This window comes from Haliotis asinina, chromosome 8 (genome assembly GCF_037392515.1).
Source record: "Haliotis asinina isolate JCU_RB_2024 chromosome 8, JCU_Hal_asi_v2, whole genome shotgun sequence".
In the NCBI taxonomy this organism is placed as follows: domain Eukaryota; kingdom Metazoa; phylum Mollusca; class Gastropoda; order Lepetellida; family Haliotidae; genus Haliotis; species Haliotis asinina.
In genome coordinates this window covers 50,655,200-50,677,705 of record NC_090287.1, presented here as the reverse complement: position 1 = coordinate 50,677,705, position 22,506 = coordinate 50,655,200, and the positions used below count along the sequence as shown (strand labels likewise).

General features: G+C 38.0%; 1 protein-coding gene across 1 annotated transcript in view; it reads left to right on the top strand.

The window, feature by feature from the left end:
- The window catches only part of LOC137294859 (TPR repeat-containing protein DDB_G0287407-like), a 40,370-nt gene extending 18,674 nt beyond the window's left edge, over positions 1–21,696 (top strand). The window contains exons 11-27 of the mRNA XM_067825996.1: positions 666–750; positions 1,044–1,183; positions 1,447–1,509; positions 1,777–1,825; positions 2,644–2,786; positions 3,664–3,820; positions 4,042–4,137; positions 4,884–5,035; positions 5,264–5,366; positions 6,657–6,806; positions 8,159–8,277; positions 12,990–13,140; positions 13,591–13,705; positions 15,358–15,592; positions 17,477–17,696; positions 19,361–19,573; positions 19,891–21,696. Of these exons, the coding sequence (XP_067682097.1) occupies positions 666–750; positions 1,044–1,183; positions 1,447–1,509; positions 1,777–1,825; positions 2,644–2,786; positions 3,664–3,820; positions 4,042–4,137; positions 4,884–5,035; positions 5,264–5,366; positions 6,657–6,806; positions 8,159–8,277; positions 12,990–13,140; positions 13,591–13,705; positions 15,358–15,592; positions 17,477–17,696; positions 19,361–19,573; positions 19,891–19,962 (2,263 nt within the window). The 3' untranslated portion in view covers positions 19,963–21,696. The remainder of the gene's footprint in view (positions 1–665; positions 751–1,043; positions 1,184–1,446; positions 1,510–1,776; positions 1,826–2,643; positions 2,787–3,663; positions 3,821–4,041; positions 4,138–4,883; positions 5,036–5,263; positions 5,367–6,656; positions 6,807–8,158; positions 8,278–12,989; positions 13,141–13,590; positions 13,706–15,357; positions 15,593–17,476; positions 17,697–19,360; positions 19,574–19,890) is intronic.
- Positions 21,697–22,506: the final 810 nt, after the last annotated feature.

Sequence of the window (22,506 nt, the reverse complement as noted above, 5' to 3'; positions counted from 1 at the left end):
ATCAAACATGGAAAATTTAGTGGTTGTCAGCAGTAACAGTCACACCAACTCAACGTTGCATCCGACTGTGTAATTCCAAACAATACATTTTATGATCAGTTAGACACTATTTTTAGTTACCCGGTATATCTGGTTCATTTTATGCACAGGTTCAGTATCACTGATGTTAATAAATTTCTTGTAAAACTGAATGTATGACATAAATATAGCATGTTCGTTTGGTTTGGGTATCCTGAAACCAAACTTGGCAAAACCTAGGTACTGAAAATGGATATGGCATTTGTCTTATGCACCATCAGCAGTTCTGATTTGGCCATGACTGATAGAGTTCTGAGTGATTGTTCCTGTAACTTTCTGTGGTTTTACATGAGAACTGGCAGGTAAACTTGCAGTAAGTTTGCTTTGGCAACTAAGAATAGGCTGTTTCAGTGACTGTGCTACGCTTAAAAATACTGTTACCCAAGTCAAACCATGTTACCCACGTGTTAGAGTTGAAAGGTTATATGACCCACCCTCAGCAAATCCAAGAGGCAACAATCCTAGCTTATTTGTTTTCAACTGTTATGTGAAAATTCATTGGCAAAACAGGAATGTATTCACAATCGCTGCTTTAAAATGTAATGGCCTTCCGATATGAACTTCGAGTCTGTTCTGTGTCCTATCAGAGTTGGTGAGCTGTTCAACGAATATCTGTCTCGTCTTGAAAAAGATTACAATGTCAAAGACTATGAGGGCAACCTGGTTCAAAAGGTGAGTGATATATGGAAAAGTAGATAATTACTGTGACAAGGCCACCAGGTCTGGGTTTTCCTCGTGCTAACTTAATCTCTATAGCTCATATGTGTCATGTGATGCTTCACCTTCCAGATCTGGACCAAATTATTATCTTCCAAGAATCAATCTTCAAAATGTGTTTTTACTCATCCCCATTCATCAAGCAGTAAGCTGCAACAACATCATCAGAAGTGGGTGACCTTATTTATGCATTATATAACTGCATGTTATACTGCCCACATGGTGACATACTGTGATGGTGTGCACAGGTGATGATGACGCTGATGGTGTCACATGAGGGTATGTCCGAGAATGAGTTGATGGAGATCCTGCACATCCCCAGCCATATCTGGTCCCCACTTTATTTTGCCATGGAAACCTACATTGTGGACAGGTCTGGAGTGCTGGGGTAGGTGTTTGTACCTGATGTGCAGGGGCAGATAACTCAGTTCATTGTGATATCAAGGTGATTCAGTAGGTCGTTATATCCAGGGTTCAGAGGTGCATCATGCTGGGGTAAGTCATTGTGTGATAGATCACTGGATCAACAATGCTGGACAAAGTTATTGTATCAGGGGATGTTAAAAGATGTCAAAAGATGTCATTGCTCAGAACGTGTATATGTAAACATCTTTTCAATTGTTCATGGAATTTTGCTTATTTGGGTTTCAGTTTTGCCTATGAAGAATTGAAAGATGCTGTCAGCTCAAGATACATTAAGAGCGAGGAAGACAGGTAAGTTTTAAATCATCTGAGGTTTACAAATTTTGTGGACTCTAAATCTTGGAAGAATAAGATAAAAAGTTCCAAGATTAATGTTTGCGCACCATGTTTTTTTTGTGTTGGATCAACTGTAATTTAATAGCTGAAACAATGAGGCAGCACATGGCACCATGTTCAGATAGAAACTTTGCTTTTTGTTTTCTTCATTCATGCCTGATTAACCCATTGATGCATGATGGTATTCTAAACACCTTCAGAGTTGCTTTTGTTTCATTTCAGGATTACTGCAACAAAACCAATCATTGACTATTTTGATGCCAAACGAAAGGTATAAGTTTTGATCTTTGCATACTTTCTCTCTTGATGTGCATGCACAATTTCACTATATATTTGAACAATGTATGTCATATTTGATAGGATTTCCAAGCCTAGGCTTGTCTCCTGTTTTCCAGCAAATTTTGCATCCTCTGAAATTAGACATTGCCATAAAATATTCTCACAGATGGGACTCCTGATTTCAGTGTATGTATTGTTAGTCTGTTTAATGACAGTTTTGCTCATTGTCCAGTTATTGTCTATCGTATTGATTTAATGGACAGGAAATGTCTTAACCATGAATCTGAACACACAGTAACCTTTAGGTGGAACAACTCTGTCTTGCAATAATCACCAAACAATTTAGGTGAGCCAATTAAATCTTCTTGACAAGATCTGCTGATCCTGCTTCAAACTTTGACTGAATATTACATCACAGTTTTCTGTCACTACCAGTGAGATGGCTATTATGTGATTTGTGTGCTTTATTGATGCATGTCATCAGCGTTTTTAAAAATTGGAAAGAGAAGGTAATAACTTCATTTAATTTAGTTGATGGAAGGCAGTTAACTGAACATGGAGAATATTTGAACTGATATGGATGGAAATCATGTAAATATACATAAATAAAAGTACAGTGGAATGCAGCTCAATTTGCTCTTTGGCAATTGTGCACCTGGGGGACATCATCTGAAGGGAAGGTATCATTCATTAACGTGGTAATTATGTCTTTCTATGTTAGTTGGTCATTGGTCATTGGTTTCTGGCATGCCAAAGGAATGCAACTTTGATTAATGTCATATTCAAGTGTGTACTTTTGCCTTGTGTCAGAATTTTCACAACATCAAAGGCATGATGACCAAAGACACGAGGCGTACTACATATGAGTTGCCATGGTTACACAAAGACATTGAGGACTGGGATGGACTGGCCATGGCATTGTCTGATTTGTGTATATTTAGGAGATTGTACAGGTATGGTTAGGTGCCATTTTGTTAGATAATTGCTAGGGATGCTGATGAAGTGACCATAGCTTTCTTGACTCAGTACCAGTAGTTGGCAAATGAGGCTCTGGTCTGACATTGAGTAGGATTTGCTTTTAACTAGTCTTTCAGTTACCTAGGAAATAGTATGGATTATCCATCGGTGAACAAGACAGCATGAGAGCCCTGTTTTGTCCATTGGAAATGTCAACTGTAAAGGCTGCAGAAAATAATTGATTCTCTTTGGAGATGTCTGGTCTAGGCATGTAGTTAGAATAATATGCTCTGTGTGGTGTTAAACTTACACATTTACAGACATATACTGTTTGATCAAAAGGCACATTTGCCTGTGACATTCAAAAGGGACTCAGATATGAATACAGTGACCTGGAACTTTATTTTGTCATTCAAATTATTCAAGAATACCGGTAGTTTGATTGCCGCACTGGTTATAAAAGTGTTGCTCATTATAACAACCTTTGCACCTTCACAATTACCCACAAGACTGAATGAACATGGGGCCACCTACTTGTCAAAGTGTGACTTTGCACTTGTTAATGCTTTAGTCTCCTCAAGTAGGTTAATCTTGAAAATAATTCTGAACAAGATCGTTATTAATGCCCATAATTTGTCAGTAACTGATTGTATCATGACTTTGACATATTCTGCTGTCTTTGATTTTGATGTCATTGTGTCAAGCTTTCCAGATTTAATTTTGTGTTGTGTCAAAGTATTTTTCATGATAGAATGACTGTTGTCCATCCATTGTATCATGCTTGTGACTGTGAAATGCTTCAGTGATTGTGTCATCCAATGTTTTTGTCATACATTTGTGGTTGTCATGTGTCAGTATTTGGTCGTGTCTCAGGGATAGAGAGTATGACCTCCTGGAGCTGTGGAAGGCTACAAAGATCTCCTTCAATACTGTGACTTCCATGTATATGGCCAGCATGGACCAGTACATTGTCGACAGATATCTGCTGATACCAAACCTTGTGGAGAACAAGGAACCCCCAGGTCTTCTGGTCAGTGTTTCTGTATTACAGTGTGACTGTATAGTGATACCATTAATTATGGATAGTGGTTATTTCACATTGACTTGCTTGTAGAAATGCATGCGCATAAAAACTGTGCTCTGACAGACTATGTTGATTGCAGAGACAATGAGTTTAGGTACAGTGTAAGAACTCTTTTTTTTTTTTGGCGTCAGTGATATTTAGTTTACTATACTTTTGTTATGCTTCAGTTGCTGGAAGTTTTAACAGATTTATCCAATTTCCTCAGCCTGGCAGCATGTGTAAAGGGGAGGGAAATTGTCATTCGGCGCCGCCTCAACATACTGGTCAGTGGTAACCATGCATAGCTTGTCATAAGCCTTTCAACATATGTCCATATTTGGCTACAGCTTGTAGTTTTTTTGTGGATTGAGAGACACTTATAAGAGTTTCTGATGAGAATTTGTATGGGACAGGTGTCAAGTGAATTTTGATTTTTCACCAACGTATCCCCTAAGAATGAAGATTTTATGGATATCAACTTCTTTATGAGAGAACACAACGTTTCGGAGTTAATGCTTACTCCTTCATCAGGTGATTGAGAAAGGGATACAGAGGTGTATTTATAGGTACAGGCAAAACAATAACAAAGTAACAAGTGGAATGAGTTAACGAAAGCTAGTATAAACAAGCACTTATACTAGCTTTCGTTAACTCATTCCACTTGTTACTTTGTTATTGTTTTGCCTGTACCTATAAATACACCTCTGTATCCCTTTCTCAATCACCTGATGAAGGAGTAAGCATTAACTCCGAAACGTTGTGTTCTCTCATAAAGAAGTTGATATCCATAAAATCTTCATTCTTATGTATTTACACTTCTAAATGACATTCAAACACTTGAACGTATCCCCTGTTGAGTATGAGTAATTGATAATTTACAATAAGGGCATGTCATGAAGTTGTGTCACAGTGCATGAAGAAAGACATAGACTGTAGGCATTGCAGATTTCTACCCTTTTAACTGGACATATGTTCTCTACTTTAAGGATATACAGGGCTCCTGTGATGTGATGTACCCTTGTTGTTTCAGGAGAATGTTAAGGGGAAAAAAGGCATGTCACATGATGAAAACATTGAAGAGACCATGGACACACAGCTCTCCTTAGCCAATCTCATGGTGGACGTCGGTCGTTATGAAGAAGGTGTACAGCTGCACAGCAGTGTTAAGGACTACTGTCAAAGGTGATGGTTACTAATTGCTTTAGTTTGTTCAGTGTTACTTCAATTAAGGTGGTTGTTTTGTTGACATTTTGTGATGATGACTTCAAATCCTCTTGAGCTGTGACACTCTTTAAAGGTCATGGGGTAATCATTACTGATTACCTGATAAATGTGTATTACTGTAAGGTTTCTATATCTATATAGCTGAATTTTTTTATGAAAAATGCCATTTGTATGTTTGCGACACAGAATGCTGGATGAAAACAATGACCTGGAGACCTATGAAGTGCTTCAAGCATCTTCTTACAGTGGCATTGGTATGGCGTACTTGTTACAAGGGATGACAGAAAAGGTAGGACATCATGATGTTACATCACATTCTCTACTGCTATAAAAAGTTCATTTAACCAAAGTGGCAAGTTGCATTACTTAATTAATTATTTGTGGGCATGCTCGCGCGCGTGTGTGTGAGAGAGAGAGAGCGAGAGAGAGAGAGATACAACTTTTCTGAAAACTGTCCACTTACCATGGGTTTGCCACAAACAGGAATGGCACAAAATACAGTTTCTAGACATATCATGATATCATCTCATTAAAGACATTTTCATTTTGTCTCATTAACATATATCCAACTGCTATACTCACCCTCAATCATTTACACTTGTTGATTTCAAGTCACTGACCTATAACCACAGACCAAGAGTGCTTATCCATTACTTTCATAATTTAAAACATGTGTGACGGCAATTGTCTGAAGTCTGTGCCCTTCTCTTAACACCAGAATCAATATAAGGCAAACCAGACTTCTTTCTCTGTAAACATTATCAAAACCTTTGAATCATAAGATTTGTTCCTTTTTCTCCGAAAAAGAGGATGTATCCCACAGAGAAACACAACAGGATATCTAACAACATTTCCTTTGGATCACAAAATAAGTTGCAACTGACGCACACACGCAGCTGAGATCTTCCACCTGCTGACAAAAATGGTGGTTGATGGTGACATGATTTATAGCTAATTTACTGCCAGATTTGAACAAAATATGTAATTTAGAATTATGTATTTTTTATATATAATTGGAATAATATTATTTTATGGGATGGCAATTGTTAGAGCAAGAGTCTAGTAAGAGGCAAGTTAAGTATAAAATAATACATTCATATGTACATGTACTTTGAAATATATATTTACTGTATCCCCATTACTCTAAAATACATGCAGTATTATTTCTTGAAATAACTACCCTAGCACACAAATGCCTTATAAATTACAGTCTCTAAATATTTTTCCCGTAAATTGTCACCATCGTTTGCTGTCATTTTCTTTACTCAGGCTCTCCTCCCCTCCCATAAATGTCTAGTCACATAAATTGAATTAAGGACATTTATTTTTAACACGAATATGTAAAGTCCAATCATTATTTGTGTTGTAAATTGTCATATTTTCTGTTTGATTTAAGGGGCAGTTGGTTAGCCTAATGGTTTAAGTGTCTGCTCATCTCACCAAAGATCCAGGTGTGATTCCCCATGTGTGTACAATGTGTGAAGCTCATTTCTGGTGTCCCTCGACGTTATATTACAGGAATATTGCTAAAAGCCGCGTTAAACCAGATTCACTCACTCACTGTCTCGTTTAATTATAGGCCATTGAAGCTTACAATAAATCTGAGGAATTATACAGAAAGTGGAACAGAGAAAGCAGTATCTTAACCTGCAAGCAAAACTTGGGACAATTAACCATGACACAAGGGAAGCATGAGGAGGCCATTCAAATATTTGAAGAATGCATGAAGGTAAGTTCTAACATCTGACAGTCAAGCCATATTTCATCCTGTTTTATGACAATCTTGTCATCTATACAATCCATGTACAAAAATGGCAGTTGAATACCCGAAGCAAATAATATTTAATATTACCATTGAAATGTCAGATAGATTAATTACACCAACCAGTATCTGTGAATTATACACATAATTAAATATTTCAGAAATGGAACAGTAGCTGCAATTAAACTCAAAACATTATCTGGTCTAAATATATACCAGACCGAAACATTACTGCCTTAACAAAGTGCCATGCCACACAGCATGACTGTATTACCCAAAGTTCAGTACAGTTTTAATAACTGACTTTAGGTACACTTCTTAGATGTAATTATATGTTATTTAAAGCAGTGAGTTATAGTTGTAGATGTAGATTATAGATCCAGTCAGTAATTAATGGCATTAATTAATTAAAGGAGAAATTGTATCAGCTTCAAAGCAGTTAGAATATCAGATTCTAGACATATAAATATACTTGTGTGCGATCTGCATTTAAAATGACACAATGCTAGAATAATTTTCTCTTTGTGAAACAATAGTTTCAGTTAATATATATTTTTCCAAGCAATGCATCCAAGTTCATTTCAATATATTATTGGGTATGTTTTGACTGAGTCATTGGTAGTTCACAGAAAACAGCTGAATGCTATTTCAGAGTGTTTAGAAGACAATTACATATAGTAAGCCCTGCACATAATACAATGCCTAAAAAAAGAACTGAAAAGGTAAATAACCTTGCTAATGATGTTTAACTGAATATTTGAGGTCTTCACTAACAAACATCATTTCTCTTGTTCATTCACAAAAGGCGATACAGTGTTAGTTTCTTACTAACAGAATTAGCTTGACAAAAGTTAAGCCTTTTGAAAAGCTGAACGGTATCCATTTCTACAGATTGTTATTTTTGGGGTCCCAAAATTCGGATTGGCTATGTGAATGATTAGCTTATGACTGACACTAACTTGCAATTTTTAGTTTGTAAGTTATCCAATGAATATTCTTATCAATGCATTACCTTGATGCATCTAATTCATATATAACAATATGTACAGACATATCTACTAATACATAAATATTAGCAATGCAAAACTAACATGGGACAGCCAACATTTGAGAAAGGCCGAGTCTGACCAACTGCTGAACTGTTGGACTTACACAAAATGGAGTTAGTTATTTAAGTTTGCCCCTCTGAAAGAATTGTTCAAACCCCAAGCCTTGGAATTTGATCTGCATCTTACTTGAGTGAGCCTTTTGTTTTGATCTTAAAGTTTTAGCATGCCTAAGCACCTTCGGTTAACAGGATTTTCCTGTGATTTGATCAGGGCCTGGAGAAGATTCACTTTGGAAGCACATACCATGAATTGGGAAATTTGATGACCAACATTGCACTTTGTTACCGTCGTCTAAACAGACTGGATGATGCAGAGAAGATGTACTTCAAGTAAGGCTATATACCCCTAAGGAGAAAAGGAAGATATGAACCTCAGTTCAGACTACTTTCTCTTTCTTGACATAATTCACTTCATGTTGTGCATTATTATAGCTCTCTATCCTGCATTGTTAGAATCCATTATGTCCACTCCTGGTGTTGTAGGTCTCTGTCTTGTGTTATAGGTCTATGTTTTGTGTTGTAGATCTCCAGTTTTGTAGTTTTGTGTCATATGTTGTAGATCTCTCTAGTGTTGTAGATGTATGTTTTGTGTTTTAGGACACTGTCTTGTGTTGTAGGTCCGTGTATTTTATTGTAGGCCCATGTCTTGTGTTGTTGGCCCATGTCTTTTGTTTGCAGGTCCATGTCTTTTGTTGAAATTTCATGTCTTGTGTTGTAGGCCTCTGGCATGTTTTTGATCTCTGTCTTGTGTTGTAGATCTTAGTCTAGAGTTGATAGATTGATAATCTTTATTTCCTCCATAAAATGAAGATTACATTTATGTGATAAACAACAGTATATTAAGGTTTTTGACTATTTGTTATTATGTTATGCTGTAGTATTTAATTGTGAAAGGACAGTAGTTATTTATTAACGTTGCTGGAGTATGCTGTCCCAACTGCCCACTGAGGAACTAATGAGTACCACCAGTTCTGACCACATGTTACAGTCTAATACATCTTTACAGTGGTCAGATATACCTACAAGGAGGAATGACAGGAATACATCAGTTTCTTCCAGCCATGTTTTAGCAAAAATGTCTGTTTCAAGGCTGTCACAGATTCTTTTGCCTGTATATACTACAGACCATTTAATAGTGAGGTTAGAGCAGTGCTTTAATGAGCATTGAATTTTAGCTGCCAGGTATTTACATGTTGTTCAGTCATCTTCAACATTCTTTGGAGATCTTTTGGATTATTGGTGAGCAAAGCTGTGTCATCACCTAGTAGTATTCCTGGGCATTTCCTCCAAGGGAGTTATGCAGTAGATCTTGTATGTAGAGTGAAAATTGGCAATCAGACACAACAAGGCCTTCACCCACACCTTAGCTCACTTTCACAAAGAGATCTTAGTGCTACAACGATTGTAACTCCCATTCTCCAATATAGGCTTAAGATAGTCGTAGCGCTAATTTCGCTTCGTGCAAGTGGGTCCTTATCTAAAGTGAAATAGATTGGACTTGAAGCATGAATGCGTTGAACTATAGGATAGGCATACTATCTACCAGAGTTTTCTAGTAACTCCAAGTCTATGAATTTGTAGAATGGACTGTTAATCCAAACACAGTCAAATGCTTTCTCATTATCAAGGAAAGACACAGAAGACTGGTGAATCTTTTTCGCTATAGTATGCAGTACTTTCTACAAGTGTGAGAGCTGCTGTCTCAACACTGAAGTCTTTTCTAAAGTGGAAGTTTTTGGGAAACTTATTTTCAGCTGTCCATTTTTAATTTGTTAAGGAGCAGTCTTTGATATAGTATACAAAGAATCGACATTAATGATATTCCTCTGTAGCTGAAGGGGTCCATTTTACTTTTGGCATGACCCTTATGCAGGGGCAGACTGAGGCAAACATTAAAAGTTTGTGGAATGACACACATGTACTTCACTGAGGATATATAGTATTCCCAGAAATTATTGAGAATCATGTTGCCTCATGTAACTCATTACGTTTATTAACTTCTGGCGTTTTACTTACATAAACATGTTAAAACATCATTCTTTTACAGCCTCAGTCTTGTTTTAGTACTTTGTTAGACCTCCTCGCTCAGCAATGCATGCCTGAATACGTCTAGGCACACTACCCATCAAAGTTTGTAGGTAATCGTGTGACAGGGTATCCCAATATTGGACCACCTCGGCCTTCATATCTTCAATATTTCTCAGTCCCTTTTGGTTTATTCTGTCCTTCATGACTCCCCACACATTCTCAATTGGGTTTAGGTCTGGGCTGTAACTGGGCCAGTCTAAAACTTGAACATTTTCGCCCGACAACCACTGTTTTGTGTAGCGCGAAGTGTGTTTTGGGTCATTATCATGCTGGAAAATACAATCATCTTCATACAATGTTTGTGCTGTCGGAAGAAGGTGACCATTTAGAATGTCAACGTATCTTTCTTTTGTCAAGTTTCCCGTGAAAACACACAATGGCGTCACTACGCGAGCCGATATGCCACCCCACATGTGAAACTTCGGGCTATGTTTTGGTCGCTGGTAGATAGGTTTGACAGTATCTTTGGTCCAAATTTTCACACAATTAGGGAAAAGCCAAACAGAACTTTCATCCGAAAAGAAAACATTATCCCAATCTTGATTTTCATGAGCCTGACACCAGTTTAAACGTTTTTCCTTTTGTGCATCTTTCATCAACGGCGAGGGAATTCCACGTTTTTTTCACCCAATTAAGTCTCTGTAATTCCTGCCTAACTGTTTCATTGCATACCTGAGGACTTCCTCTGCTAATCATTTCATTTCTGATGTTCTCAACACTTTTCAATTTGCCCCTACTCACAATCTGCCCAAGTCTTCGGCGATCCACAACACTGAATTTCCTAGGCCGACCTGCCCCTGCTTTGTGCTCTATCCCGGTTCCTGTTTGAATATTCTTCAAAGTTCTGTATACTGTAGACAGAGGAATACCATGTCTACAAGCTAACACTTTAGCATCAGCCTCACCCCTTTCAAAATCATCTAGAATGAGCTTTCTTTTCTCTCTCGCTGTAAATTCTGCCATGTCAACACAGGAAGCCGTCTGCTCAGACAAGGGAGATAACTCTTGACCTTTATGAGCTGCCTTCTAAGCCTTCAAGAGTTGTCTCCCTTATTTAGTATGCTTAGTGCATAGTGAAAGCCCTTTTTCCAATCTTAGCATCATTAGAAAAAAAACAAAGATTTTCTCAATAATTTCTGGGAACACTGTACCTGCATACCATGTTCGTTAACATTGTAAAGTATCGTTCCCTGAGTCTTTGTTATTTTTTAGCCTTTGGATGATGGTTACAATCTCACTGAGAGTGAATAGTTCAAACGTGAATACATGTCTCCTTCACATATATTTTTACTTTTCTCATATCATTCAATATTTGATATTGAGCGTGCAACTTCTTTAGCAAAGGGATTATCAAAGCTGCTTTCCATGTTTGGTATATGTAGATCCTTGAAGAATTGACCAAAAGTGTTACAGGTATTTTGTGCTTTATTGCTCAAGTGTTTTTTGTACACTATACTTGTTACTAAACCTGTAGCTTGTTCATACTTTTTTGTAAGCTTAAGATTTTCATGTATGTCTAATTCCACTCCCTGTCGGATTTCTTTTAGTCCATCATAAACAAGTAAGAGACTTTCCAGTTCCTGTGTCATAGGTCTCTGTCCTGTGTTGTAAGTCTGTCTAGGGTTTTAAATCTCTGTTTTTTATTGCAGGGCTGTCTTGTGTTGCAGGTCCATTTCCTGTGTTGTAGGATTTTCTAGTGTTGTAGATTTCTGTCTTTTGTTGGAAATGTGTGGTTGTCTTGTGTTGCAAGTCAAGTTCCTGTGTTGTAGGCCTGTCAGGTGCAAGATATATCTGTCTTGTGTTTCAGGTTCAGTTTGTGTGTTGTAGCACCATGTTTTTTGTTGTAGGTCTCTGTATTGTGTTGTAGGTCTCAGTATTTTGTTGTTGCTATAGGTCTTGTGTTGTAGGTCTCTTTTTTGCTGCATTGTAGGTCTCTTTTTATCCCCCCTGCATGTAATGGAGGGGGATATAGCTGATGCCTCGTCTGTCTGTCCATCCATCCATCTGTCCATCCATCTGTCCATTTCTGGAGCATAATTCAAAAACCATTCAATATTTTTATACCAAAATTAATACATACAATAATCTGAACCTATGGTTGTGCCCTTTTGCTATTTTCAGATTTTGGGCATTTTTATTTTTTGTTTTTGTTTTTGCATGAAACGTTTTGGTCTCTGTCTAATGGCAGGGTTAGCTTCATTTCCAGAGCATATCTCAAAAGCCGTATAATATTTATCTGCAAAACTTGGTAGATATATCAGTCAGAACCTATAGAGGTGCTTTTTGCTACAGATTGTGATTTATTATTTTCCCGGTTTCCATGGAACATTTCGGACTAAGTCTCAAAATTGAGGCACGGACTTTGTTTCAGAAGCATAACTTGAAAACTTCTTAATATCTTTGAGCAAAACTTGGCACATATGTGAACTAGAACCCAGAATAGTGCCTTTTGCTATTTACAAATTTTTGGCATTTTTATTTTTCTCGGTTACAATGAAAACAATTCGAACTTAGTCTTAAAAGGGAGGGATGGGCTTCGTTTCCAGAGCATAACTTGAAAACTTCTAAATATCTTTCAGCAAAACTTGGCACATATGTGAACTAGAACCCAGAATAGTGCCTTTTGCTATTTACAAATTTTTGGCATTTTTATTTTTCTCGGTTTCCATGAAAACAATTCGGACTTAGTCTTAAAAGGGATCGATAGGCTTTGTTTCCGGTGCACAACTTAAAAACCATTTGATATCTTTCAACAGATCTTGACAGACGTATGAGACAAATCTTGAAGTGATACCTTTTGCTGTTTACAGATATATGGCATTTATATTTTTCATGATTTCCATGGAAACAATTCAAACTTAATCTAAAAAATGCATCAACCATCTGATGATTTGTCCTTTCAAATATGTGGGGGGATATGTCATCTTCTGATGACACATGTTTCTATTGTTTAGGTCCCTTGAAATGAAGGCGGCAGCAGTTGGCTGGGACCATACCTATGTGGCTCTGGCTTATGGCAACTTGGCAACACTTGAGCTGTATCGTGAAAAACCAAATTACGAGAAGGCTTTGGAATACAATATCAAAACTATTGAAATATACAAGGTATTTCTGATTGTTTATTATTTAGAGGAAGATATGATTGTGTTTCATAATTAAGATTTGAAGGATTGAATACGTGAATGTAATGATTATAACGCACAGCCCTCAAGTGGACAGTATCTTTTTTTCCATATATAATTTCCAGTATAATTTTTTCCATAACCATATGTATTTCCACACACAATCCCTGGTGAATCGAATAATGTCCAGAACTTTCACTGATCACTTAATATCAATAATCAACTAAGTTGGCGGAAAGTTATAGTCAGCTAGCAAAGTACGATTCAGTTTTTCGTCTTGTATGGATTACTCTTTGCATCCTCTAAACAGCATCTGTTGTCATGGTATTTACTCTACACTCAGTAGACTGGGAAGGTATTTATCTAATATAATATAATGTGAGAGTTGGCAAACTTGTCAGTGTTTTGTTCCCCTCAAAATATTCCTTTTCAGCTGAATGAAATAGCAGAGGATGACTTCCAGTATCGGAAGTTCTTGGAGAACCAGGCAATGATCCTGTATCGGTTGGGAAGGCATGATGAAGGAGTGACGCTGTTCCTGCATGTCCGTAAGTCACTGTTAATAATGGGTTGAAATGAGTGAAAGTCTTGTCACTGTGTTGAGTGCAGTTCCTCCAGGCGAATGACAGTGGCTGATGGGTGTATTGAGTAGAATCCTTCAGTCCTTGTCACTCTTAAGTTTCTTTGTGCTAGTGAATTACTCTGGTTAATGAGTGTGCATAGTGGAATCCTTGTCACTTGGTTGAGCACAGTTCCTCCATGTGAGTCACTGGTTGATGGGGGTATTGAATAGAATCCTTGTCACTGTGAAGTATAGTTCCTCCTTGTGATTGAGTTACTGTGGTTGATGGGTGTGCAGTTTCGGATCCTTGTAACTGTGGAATACAGTCCCCCCCCCCCCCCCCGTGAGTGAGTCGCTATGGTTGATGGGTATGCAGAGTGGGATCCTTGTAACTGTGGAATACAGTTCCCCCCTGTGAGTCTCTGTGGTTGACTGGTGTGCAGAGTGAAAACCTTGTCCCTGTGGAATACAGTTTCCCCCCTGTGAGTCTCTGTGGTTGACTGGTGTGCAGAGTGAAAACCTTGTCCCTGTGGAATACAGTTCCCCCCCTGTGAGTCTCTGTGGTTGACTGGTGTGCAGAGTGAAAACCTTGTCCCTGTGGAATACAGTTCCCCCCTGTGAGTCTCAGTGGTTGACTGGTGTGCAGAGTGAAAACCTTGTCCCTGTGGAATACAGTTCTTCCGTGTGAGTCCCTATGGTTGACTGGTGTGCAGAGTGGGATCCTTGTAACTGTGGAATACAGTTCCTTCGTGTGAGTCCCTATGGTTGACTGGTGTGCAGAGTGGGATCCTTGTAACTGTGGAATACAGTTCCTTCGTGTGAGTCCCTGTGGTTGACTGGTGTGCAGAGTGAAAACCTTGTAACTGTGGAATAGTTCCTCCGTGTGAGTCCCTGTGGTTGACTGGTGTGCAGAGTGAAATCCTTGTAACAGTGGAGCACATTTCCTCCATGTGAGTTACTGTCATTTATGTGTGGGCATAATCAGATCCTCATGAATGTATAATGAGTAAGTCACTATGGTTGATGGGTTAGCAGTGTCGGATCCTTGTCACTGCATCAGGTACAGTTCCTCCATGTGAGTAAGTCAGTGTGGTTGATGGGTGTGGCAAAGTGGAATCTTCATCAAACTGTATAAACACACAGATGTATTCAGGCATCTCATTTCATGTCAAAATCCGCGAATGACAGCCGACGCATTGCAGAGCTTTTACATGATGCTAACTGTACTAGGCACAAACAAGACTGAAATATTTATGCCAGCTGCCACTTTTGACAGCTTCCTCTGTAACTGGTACTCCCCATTTTCACAGTTATTCCGGTTGGCATCAGTGGGGACTGTGTTAAAGTCCCATCTGATAATAAACAGTTCTGAGTTTTGTGAGACCTGATTGTTTGATAAATGTTAAGATGATTGCTCATCATATTTTCAGATACCATGAATCTTGAATGACTGAAGAAAGACAATTACTATAAAAGATCACAACATCTCCCTCTGCTATTTTGTTTTGAAAAATTCATTTGTCTGTGAACTCTGCACCAGATGCTGCATTACACTTTGGTGCAGCATTTCTGAATTTTGAGTAAAATTGCTTGAAATGCTGTTCACAGTAGTGTTAAGGCAAACTTACAACATTACAGTTGATATCCTGGTCCGCAACAAAGCTGTCCATGAGCGTATCAAGACCATCAGCAATGAGATATTGCAGTACCTGTTTAACAACAAGAGATATGCAGAGACTGAGCAGATCCTGTTGGTACTCCTGGAGCATGACCCGGACCCAGTCTCCTACTTCATCCTGGACTTCATGGACATCCTCCAGCCCCGGGATCAGCCTCGTCCTCAACACCTGACCCTGGACCATGCACTTACCATGTCAGTGTAATTACAGGTTTTCCTAGTTCGGTAGTAGAGTGTTGGTACAGCCAAAAATGTAAAGTGTCTGTCTAACTGATGACCAGGTTTTCATTCCTAACTTGGGTACAATTTGTGAAGCCCATAATTCTTTTCAATACTTTACCTTTATTACATCCTGTCAATAAATAAATGTAATCAGTATAAAAACTGTTGTTTTTTCAACAGAGGGCCTCCTCACTGCAAGCATATCTACTTGTTCTGGGGAAAATGTTTCCCCCACTTTTATTAATACTAATACAACTGCATAAGTTATAATGCTTCATTTGATTTGTCAGATGTAGATAAGGTAGATTGGCCCATAATAAATACTGAGTGTACGTTGACGAAGACAAAGGCATAGTTGAGTTCAAACTTCTTTCGCTGTGTCCACAAGACATGACATCCATCTCAACCACACGGCATTTCCTATGAGTGGCATTATCCTGCTCATGGTCGTCCCTAGACATAACAGACTCGTCTTTTCCAATATAGATGTGAGTGTGCACACGCACACACGCACACACATACAGGTACAGAGACAAAGACAGAGACAGATGTACATTATTTGACAATGGACAGGCAAAGACTCATGACTCAACAATGGACAAACAGAGATACAATAGCACCTCCTTGAACAGTTGATGCGATGACACGGCCAAGGGGGATGACCAATAAAGGCCACAATGTCATACACCATAATTAATGAAAGTGACAGAGGAACAAGTGGCTTGCAACACAATGTACACTGCTGTAGAATTAAGAATGCAGATTGTCCTCAAATAAATGATTACAATTAACTCTCGCATGGCTTCGCAACATAGTTTTTGGTCATTTATAAGTAATATACACATGCACAAAAGTTAAGCGCCACTATTTTCATGTATTGATTTCACTAATGAAGAACAGAAATACAAACTATAAATGCTTATGACTGAATTAGACTTCCATAGATTCGTGAACCTAAAATTGTCAAGATATACGATATCACTAGGAAAACATTCTGCATGTGCAACTCCATTTCCCTACCATCTGAATCTTGAAAATCAAGTTTCACATGCCTGGTTTCACCGGTCTGTTGTGAGATTCTCCTTTCAGTTTAGAGTTAGAAAATCAGTCATGGTCTGGTTAACTACCACTGAGAGATGGCAGGTGACAGGCATGAAAAATGCTGGCATGCCATGCAGGACTATTGCAAGGCAAATGGGTCATCATCACAGCGTCATCACCCACTTAGTTGCCAAACATAATCAAACCAATGATGTCAATGACAGGTATAGATCTCGTTATAATAGTTACCATTGAGTATCCAAAGTAGCAGATCACAAGAATAGTGGGTGGTACTTAACTTTTATGCATGTGTATATTTGGACGATGGCTGTTAAAAAGCATTGTTAATAAATGTTTGGTTGTTGGTATTTGTCCACAATGCTAGTCAAACCTAGAAAATTTCAGTGTTATTGACCTATGTTTACCTATTTCTTCAGGGTGCCATGGGGCACTAAGTGATCTAAATACAATATGCTGCAGTCAGAATTTGTGTCCAGTTAATGTAAGGATCCTCTGAGTTTTGTTCAGATACTGTAGTATCTTTGATTGTGTCTGCACAATTCACACATTACTTGCAATTCAGTGTCCTTTAATATATATATACCAAAGAATAGTGATCATTTATTCAAAGTTAAGATTTGCCCTGTAATAGCTGTATTATTGATGTAGTGTCAAACCTTGTTCAGAGAGACAAAAACGAGACACAACTCTTCATGGCCTGCTTATGTTCTCAGTTTGCACCAGACTCATCGTCAGGTTGACATACTACAAAATTACTGAGGACCCCTGGACCCCAATCACTCTTGACTGTTGCAGCTGGCCTGGTGATGCCACCTTGTGTCAGCAGAAGGCTGTGAAGCACCTGATTCCAGCTGGTGCAACCGAGGAGTTGTTGCAGCTGCTTCCCACCATGATCAACGCTGACTACAACACAGCAGTGTACAATGCTGCAGCACAGTGGTGCACTGATGCAGGTAGAGATGATATAGCTGTGGAGGTGCTGGAAGCTGGCCACAAGGCATACCCAGACCATATTGTGAGTTTATTCCTCATGAATGCCAGTCAATGTAACGAGATCATTCTTAAAGGATACCACACCATGTTATGAGTTTATCAGTAAAGCATACTAGACCATGTGGATACAGACACATGCCAACTGTATTCAGACACTTGATAATTTCCATGGATGTACATGATATATTTAGTGTAGCATAAATAATTTTCATGAATGTAATTTTTGTAAGATCCAAGTCAAATGTTGCACATTTGTGAGGAATCATCTTACCTACAATCAAATAGTTTCTATTTAAATTTCTGTTGCACAATTATCAAATGGCAACAAGTGTCAAGAACTCCTTTAACATGGAGACCTGTGGGATTGTGCAACATGGAACCATACATAAGCTGATGTCATTACTTAAAAAGCGGCCTGGAAACTGAACTGAAATTGTGTGTGTAGAGCAGATATAATGTCTAGTAACATAGATCATAGCCATGTGACTCTGAGCACTGTACAAGGCTTCAATATAAGATTCTGTACATGAAATAGGACTAATTTGTGTGCACGTATGTAGTCAAAAACACATTTCAATAGCTCATTTGTGCTGTGTGGTCCTGTGCATAGAGCTGAGCTCACAAATTAGTTGACGTTTAGCAATGTTGAGCTTGGAGGATCCTTGGATGGGTGTCCATGCTTGGCATCTTGACTCCTGAGAGTTTCTAGGACTTCAGTCCTACTACACTGAAGCAGATGTGATAGATGTGGTCTGACCTCAGACAAGTGAGTTTATTCAAAATTGATTTGTTAAACCAGCAGAAAATGGGTGGGATAACATAACTGTTAACCCTATAGTCCCTCACAGGCAGCTTGGATTATCCAGGGTGGTTTGCTTCCTAGACTTTGTGATTTGCTGTTGAACAGCTTTAAGTTGGCAAACTAGTCTTGAATTTGATTCCTTTCTCAATGTTTGGGAGACTGACATTCATTGGAGGGTACTTATTTCTAACGAAAACTGGAAGTATAGAACTTTTTTTATGTAAGACATGATGCTGTAGGCATTGTTTTGTCTGTTAGGAAACATAACCTTTGCTGACTTTTGGATCAGGTGACTGTACACACCAGTGAGCTACAGTTCAGTATTATAAATCAGAAAACCAAATAAGAAGTGTATCTGGGTAAAATACCCATAGAAAATTTCCATTTACGCATTGAAAAATAATTGTTGGGTACCAACTACTCATTTAACATGTCAGATATACAGAAAGTTTAAAACGTGTACAGAATAAATCTATAAAAAGCACTTGCATAGTGAAAAAGACAAGAAGTTATACTGTTTGTATAGGACTAGTGTTTTCAGTACAGTATGAGTGTTTTTGTTTTTTTTATAAAATCATGAAATTATTCCTGTTATATTTTAGTTGGTTTTGATTAGGTATAACATAAGGCAGTACATACTGTCTTAGTAAACTTAGTCCATGATATATACTGAGGTGAGTAATATCACTGAAATACCCACATAATTGAAAGCAGTGGGTAACAGAATGTGAAATACCCACTCAACATTCATAATACCCATTTCAAAAACAGACTGTACCCAAATGATCTAAATCTTATCTGGAGCTCTGATAAATAAGCATATATCATAAACCTTTACTGAAAATATTGAGGTTTTAAGTAAACATGATGTGTTTCTGTGTTAGGCCTATGAGACACAGTTGATTGACTTGCTGAACAAGCTGAAGCGTTATCCTGAAATCCTCGTGCACTCCAAGAATGTTTTGGAGGTGGAAAAAGACAATCCTGGTCTTTTCTTGGTGTCCGGCTATGCCAATCTGATGTGTGGCAACATAGATACTGCCAAGGAAATGCTCAGCAAGGTCCTACACATGAATGATGAGCGTCTGGCGGCCATGGTGGGTTTCACATCCAAAATACATATACAAGGATCAAATCTGACCTTGCTAGCTTTAAGTCATATTTCTCTTTTAAATCTAATCAACTAGTCAACTGCTCTTTTGTCATGGCTTTCAGTATTGTTATTGTATCATAAAACAGTAAACAAGCTGAGCGTTGCGTTTATATGTATGAAACAGACACAAATGATCAATAGCTTTCCTTTATGACCGCTGCCTTGCTTCAGACTTTTAGGCTGTTTATATCACTTGACTCTTCTTACAACTAAGCAAGTAGAACGTCAGGACCTCTGTATCATTTTCCTTTCTGATTTCAGGCTAAGGACTTGTTGGATAAGTTATCCAATATGTTGGATGCTCAGGATGACAAAAAGGCAAACACTGAATAAGGGCTAAAGATGGGTGACAGTATACAGAAATGTCAGCTGATTTTAGAGAGACTGCTATCAATATATTGATAAATAAAACAGACGCCATTTAATTTTCATCAGGAGAGACTGGTGAAGACAATTCAAAAAGTCCTTAGGGTAGGCCATTAACTTCTCTGTCTGTTTTCAACATTCAGTTTGATTTGCTTGTTTGAAAACACATTATATAAATGTGTCTCTCTTGCTGTTTTCAATCAAATGTTGTGCACAGTAATTTTTATGTCTTCTAAGCCTTTCTTTTGTTTGATCTGCGTAAGTTGTAAAAGTGTTACACACAACCGACTAATTTTGTATACTTACGCATTTGATTATTTGTAGCGTAAAAGTAAGACAGCTAGCATTGAACACACCTTTCATATCTTGTCATTAGTTTTAAATTCCACGTACAGATTTCTGTTTTTATTTTCTGGTTGATAGTCATTGAAACTTGTCAATATGTACTACTCACTCTAACCAAACATAGGCAGGCCCAGTAATATCTCTTGTTTTATGGATTTTTGGGTAGGGGGTATATACAAAATCAGACTTGGTTTAGAGTTAGAATTCTAAAGGGAAATGTCTTAACATACAATCAAATCCGTTGTATATTAGGCCCATCTCACTCAATTTGGGAATTTGGGTACAGCATGTCTGTAAAACATTGAAGTCAAGTGGACTGGCCTGATAACATCAGAGATTGTTAGATCTGTAGGTTTACATATGTTGTGCTACGCAGTAATCTTGCATTAGTTTTGTGAGACAAGGGGACATCTTGTCGAGGAATGAACCAGATGGTTTGTGCACATATCACAATTATCATGTTCAGTATTTGCAGTTTGTAACATGTCATTGTCTATGAAATACTATTTACAGTTACTTTACAGAATACAGATTATTTTGGTGATTGTTACCCCTGTTTTCTGATCTCTGACACTGGCACCACTGCCAAGAACTGTATCACCTGAAGCCGCTTTCAGTCATTTTGTATTGCTTCACTGAACAGACTGCAGGCCAAAAGTATATCAATTGCTGACTGAGGAATTGCATAGATATGTTGAAGCAGAGATGCTTGGTTTAGAATGAAATGTCATAAATCCAGATACAGTAGAGGCTGTCTAAACCGGCACTCACTGGGACTGAAGAAATAATCCGGTTTGGACAATGTGCTGGATTGCAGAGCTGATGGTAAGCGTACAAGAAAACAGACGGGATTGAGATTTTATGCCAGTGTTGACAACATGCCACTTTGACAGCTTCCACTTTAGGAACATTCGCCCTTATATCCTCCATCTTCAGAGGAGTCCAGATTATCAACTTTTCAATGAAGTAATCACTCATAATGTGAGTTATCCATGTGACTTGATCTGGCTAAAAGAACTTTCACTGCTTTCAATTTGATCAGGGAATGTTTACTTAGTCAAAAAGGAGTCTTGATGTTCCAAAATATTTGTGCTTGGAGGGATATTTTAGGGGAAGGTTGTCCAAAAGTTGGTAAATGCATTCTGTGATGTTTATGGGTTTTTCTCCAAACTTGCTTTAATATATTCATGCAGTCTATTATCATATATACATATTAGTTATGTTTATGCTGTTATTCATTTTTATGTTATTTTAGTATGCAAGTATTTTTATACCATCTTGCACTGTTGTGCCTTGACATTTTATTTTTCCTAACTTCTTATTCATTTGTTGAATAAATCTTTGTATACGCAAGAACTGATTGTTTATTGTGTTATGTTTAGACTTAATAAGAAGTTTGAACTCACAACATTTTGACAATATGAAAGTAGAATTAGGAAATGACTGAGCCCACAAATGGTGAATTAATAATCTTAAATCTTCTGTATTTAGAAGTAGGTTCAGCACTCTACCTGTTACAAACAAAATATATGGGAATCTTCCAACAGACTCACCTTATGGGCTTACCACATTCTACCAAATCAGAAATCAAGACATTTATATTAGCTCACAGTTGTCAGTGTCCTCCTATGAACATTATCTGAAGTATGGCATAGCAGTCATAACATACATTACATTGGTGAATGTCCTTACTAAGAAGAGAGTAAATATTTTTTTTTCTTTGAAGTGAGTTAGTTTAGATTAAGCTGCACTCAACTATATGATGGCAGTGTGTAAGTAATTGATTGTGGACCAGACAGTCCAGTGATCAACAGCACGAGCATCAATCCGCACAATTGTGAACTGATGAGGTGTTACCCAAGTGAGCAAGTCTGACCAAGTGATCCCATTTGTCGCCTCTTGCTCCAAGCCTGGGTTACTGATGATCAATACTAACACGGACCTTGACAGGCCCTTACTAGGGAACCTTTTGTCCATACAAGATATGATATCCAATGTAGACCTCAACTTTCATACATTAAAGCTTGGAAGAACACAGTGATGTAGGCAAAAGTGGACTGTCAAGTACTTTTCTTGTCATCACTGGAAGTTTTCATGTGGTATAATTGACATGATAATGTTATGAAGTACATTCCATCAGAGCAGATCACCACCTGTTTGCAGTCT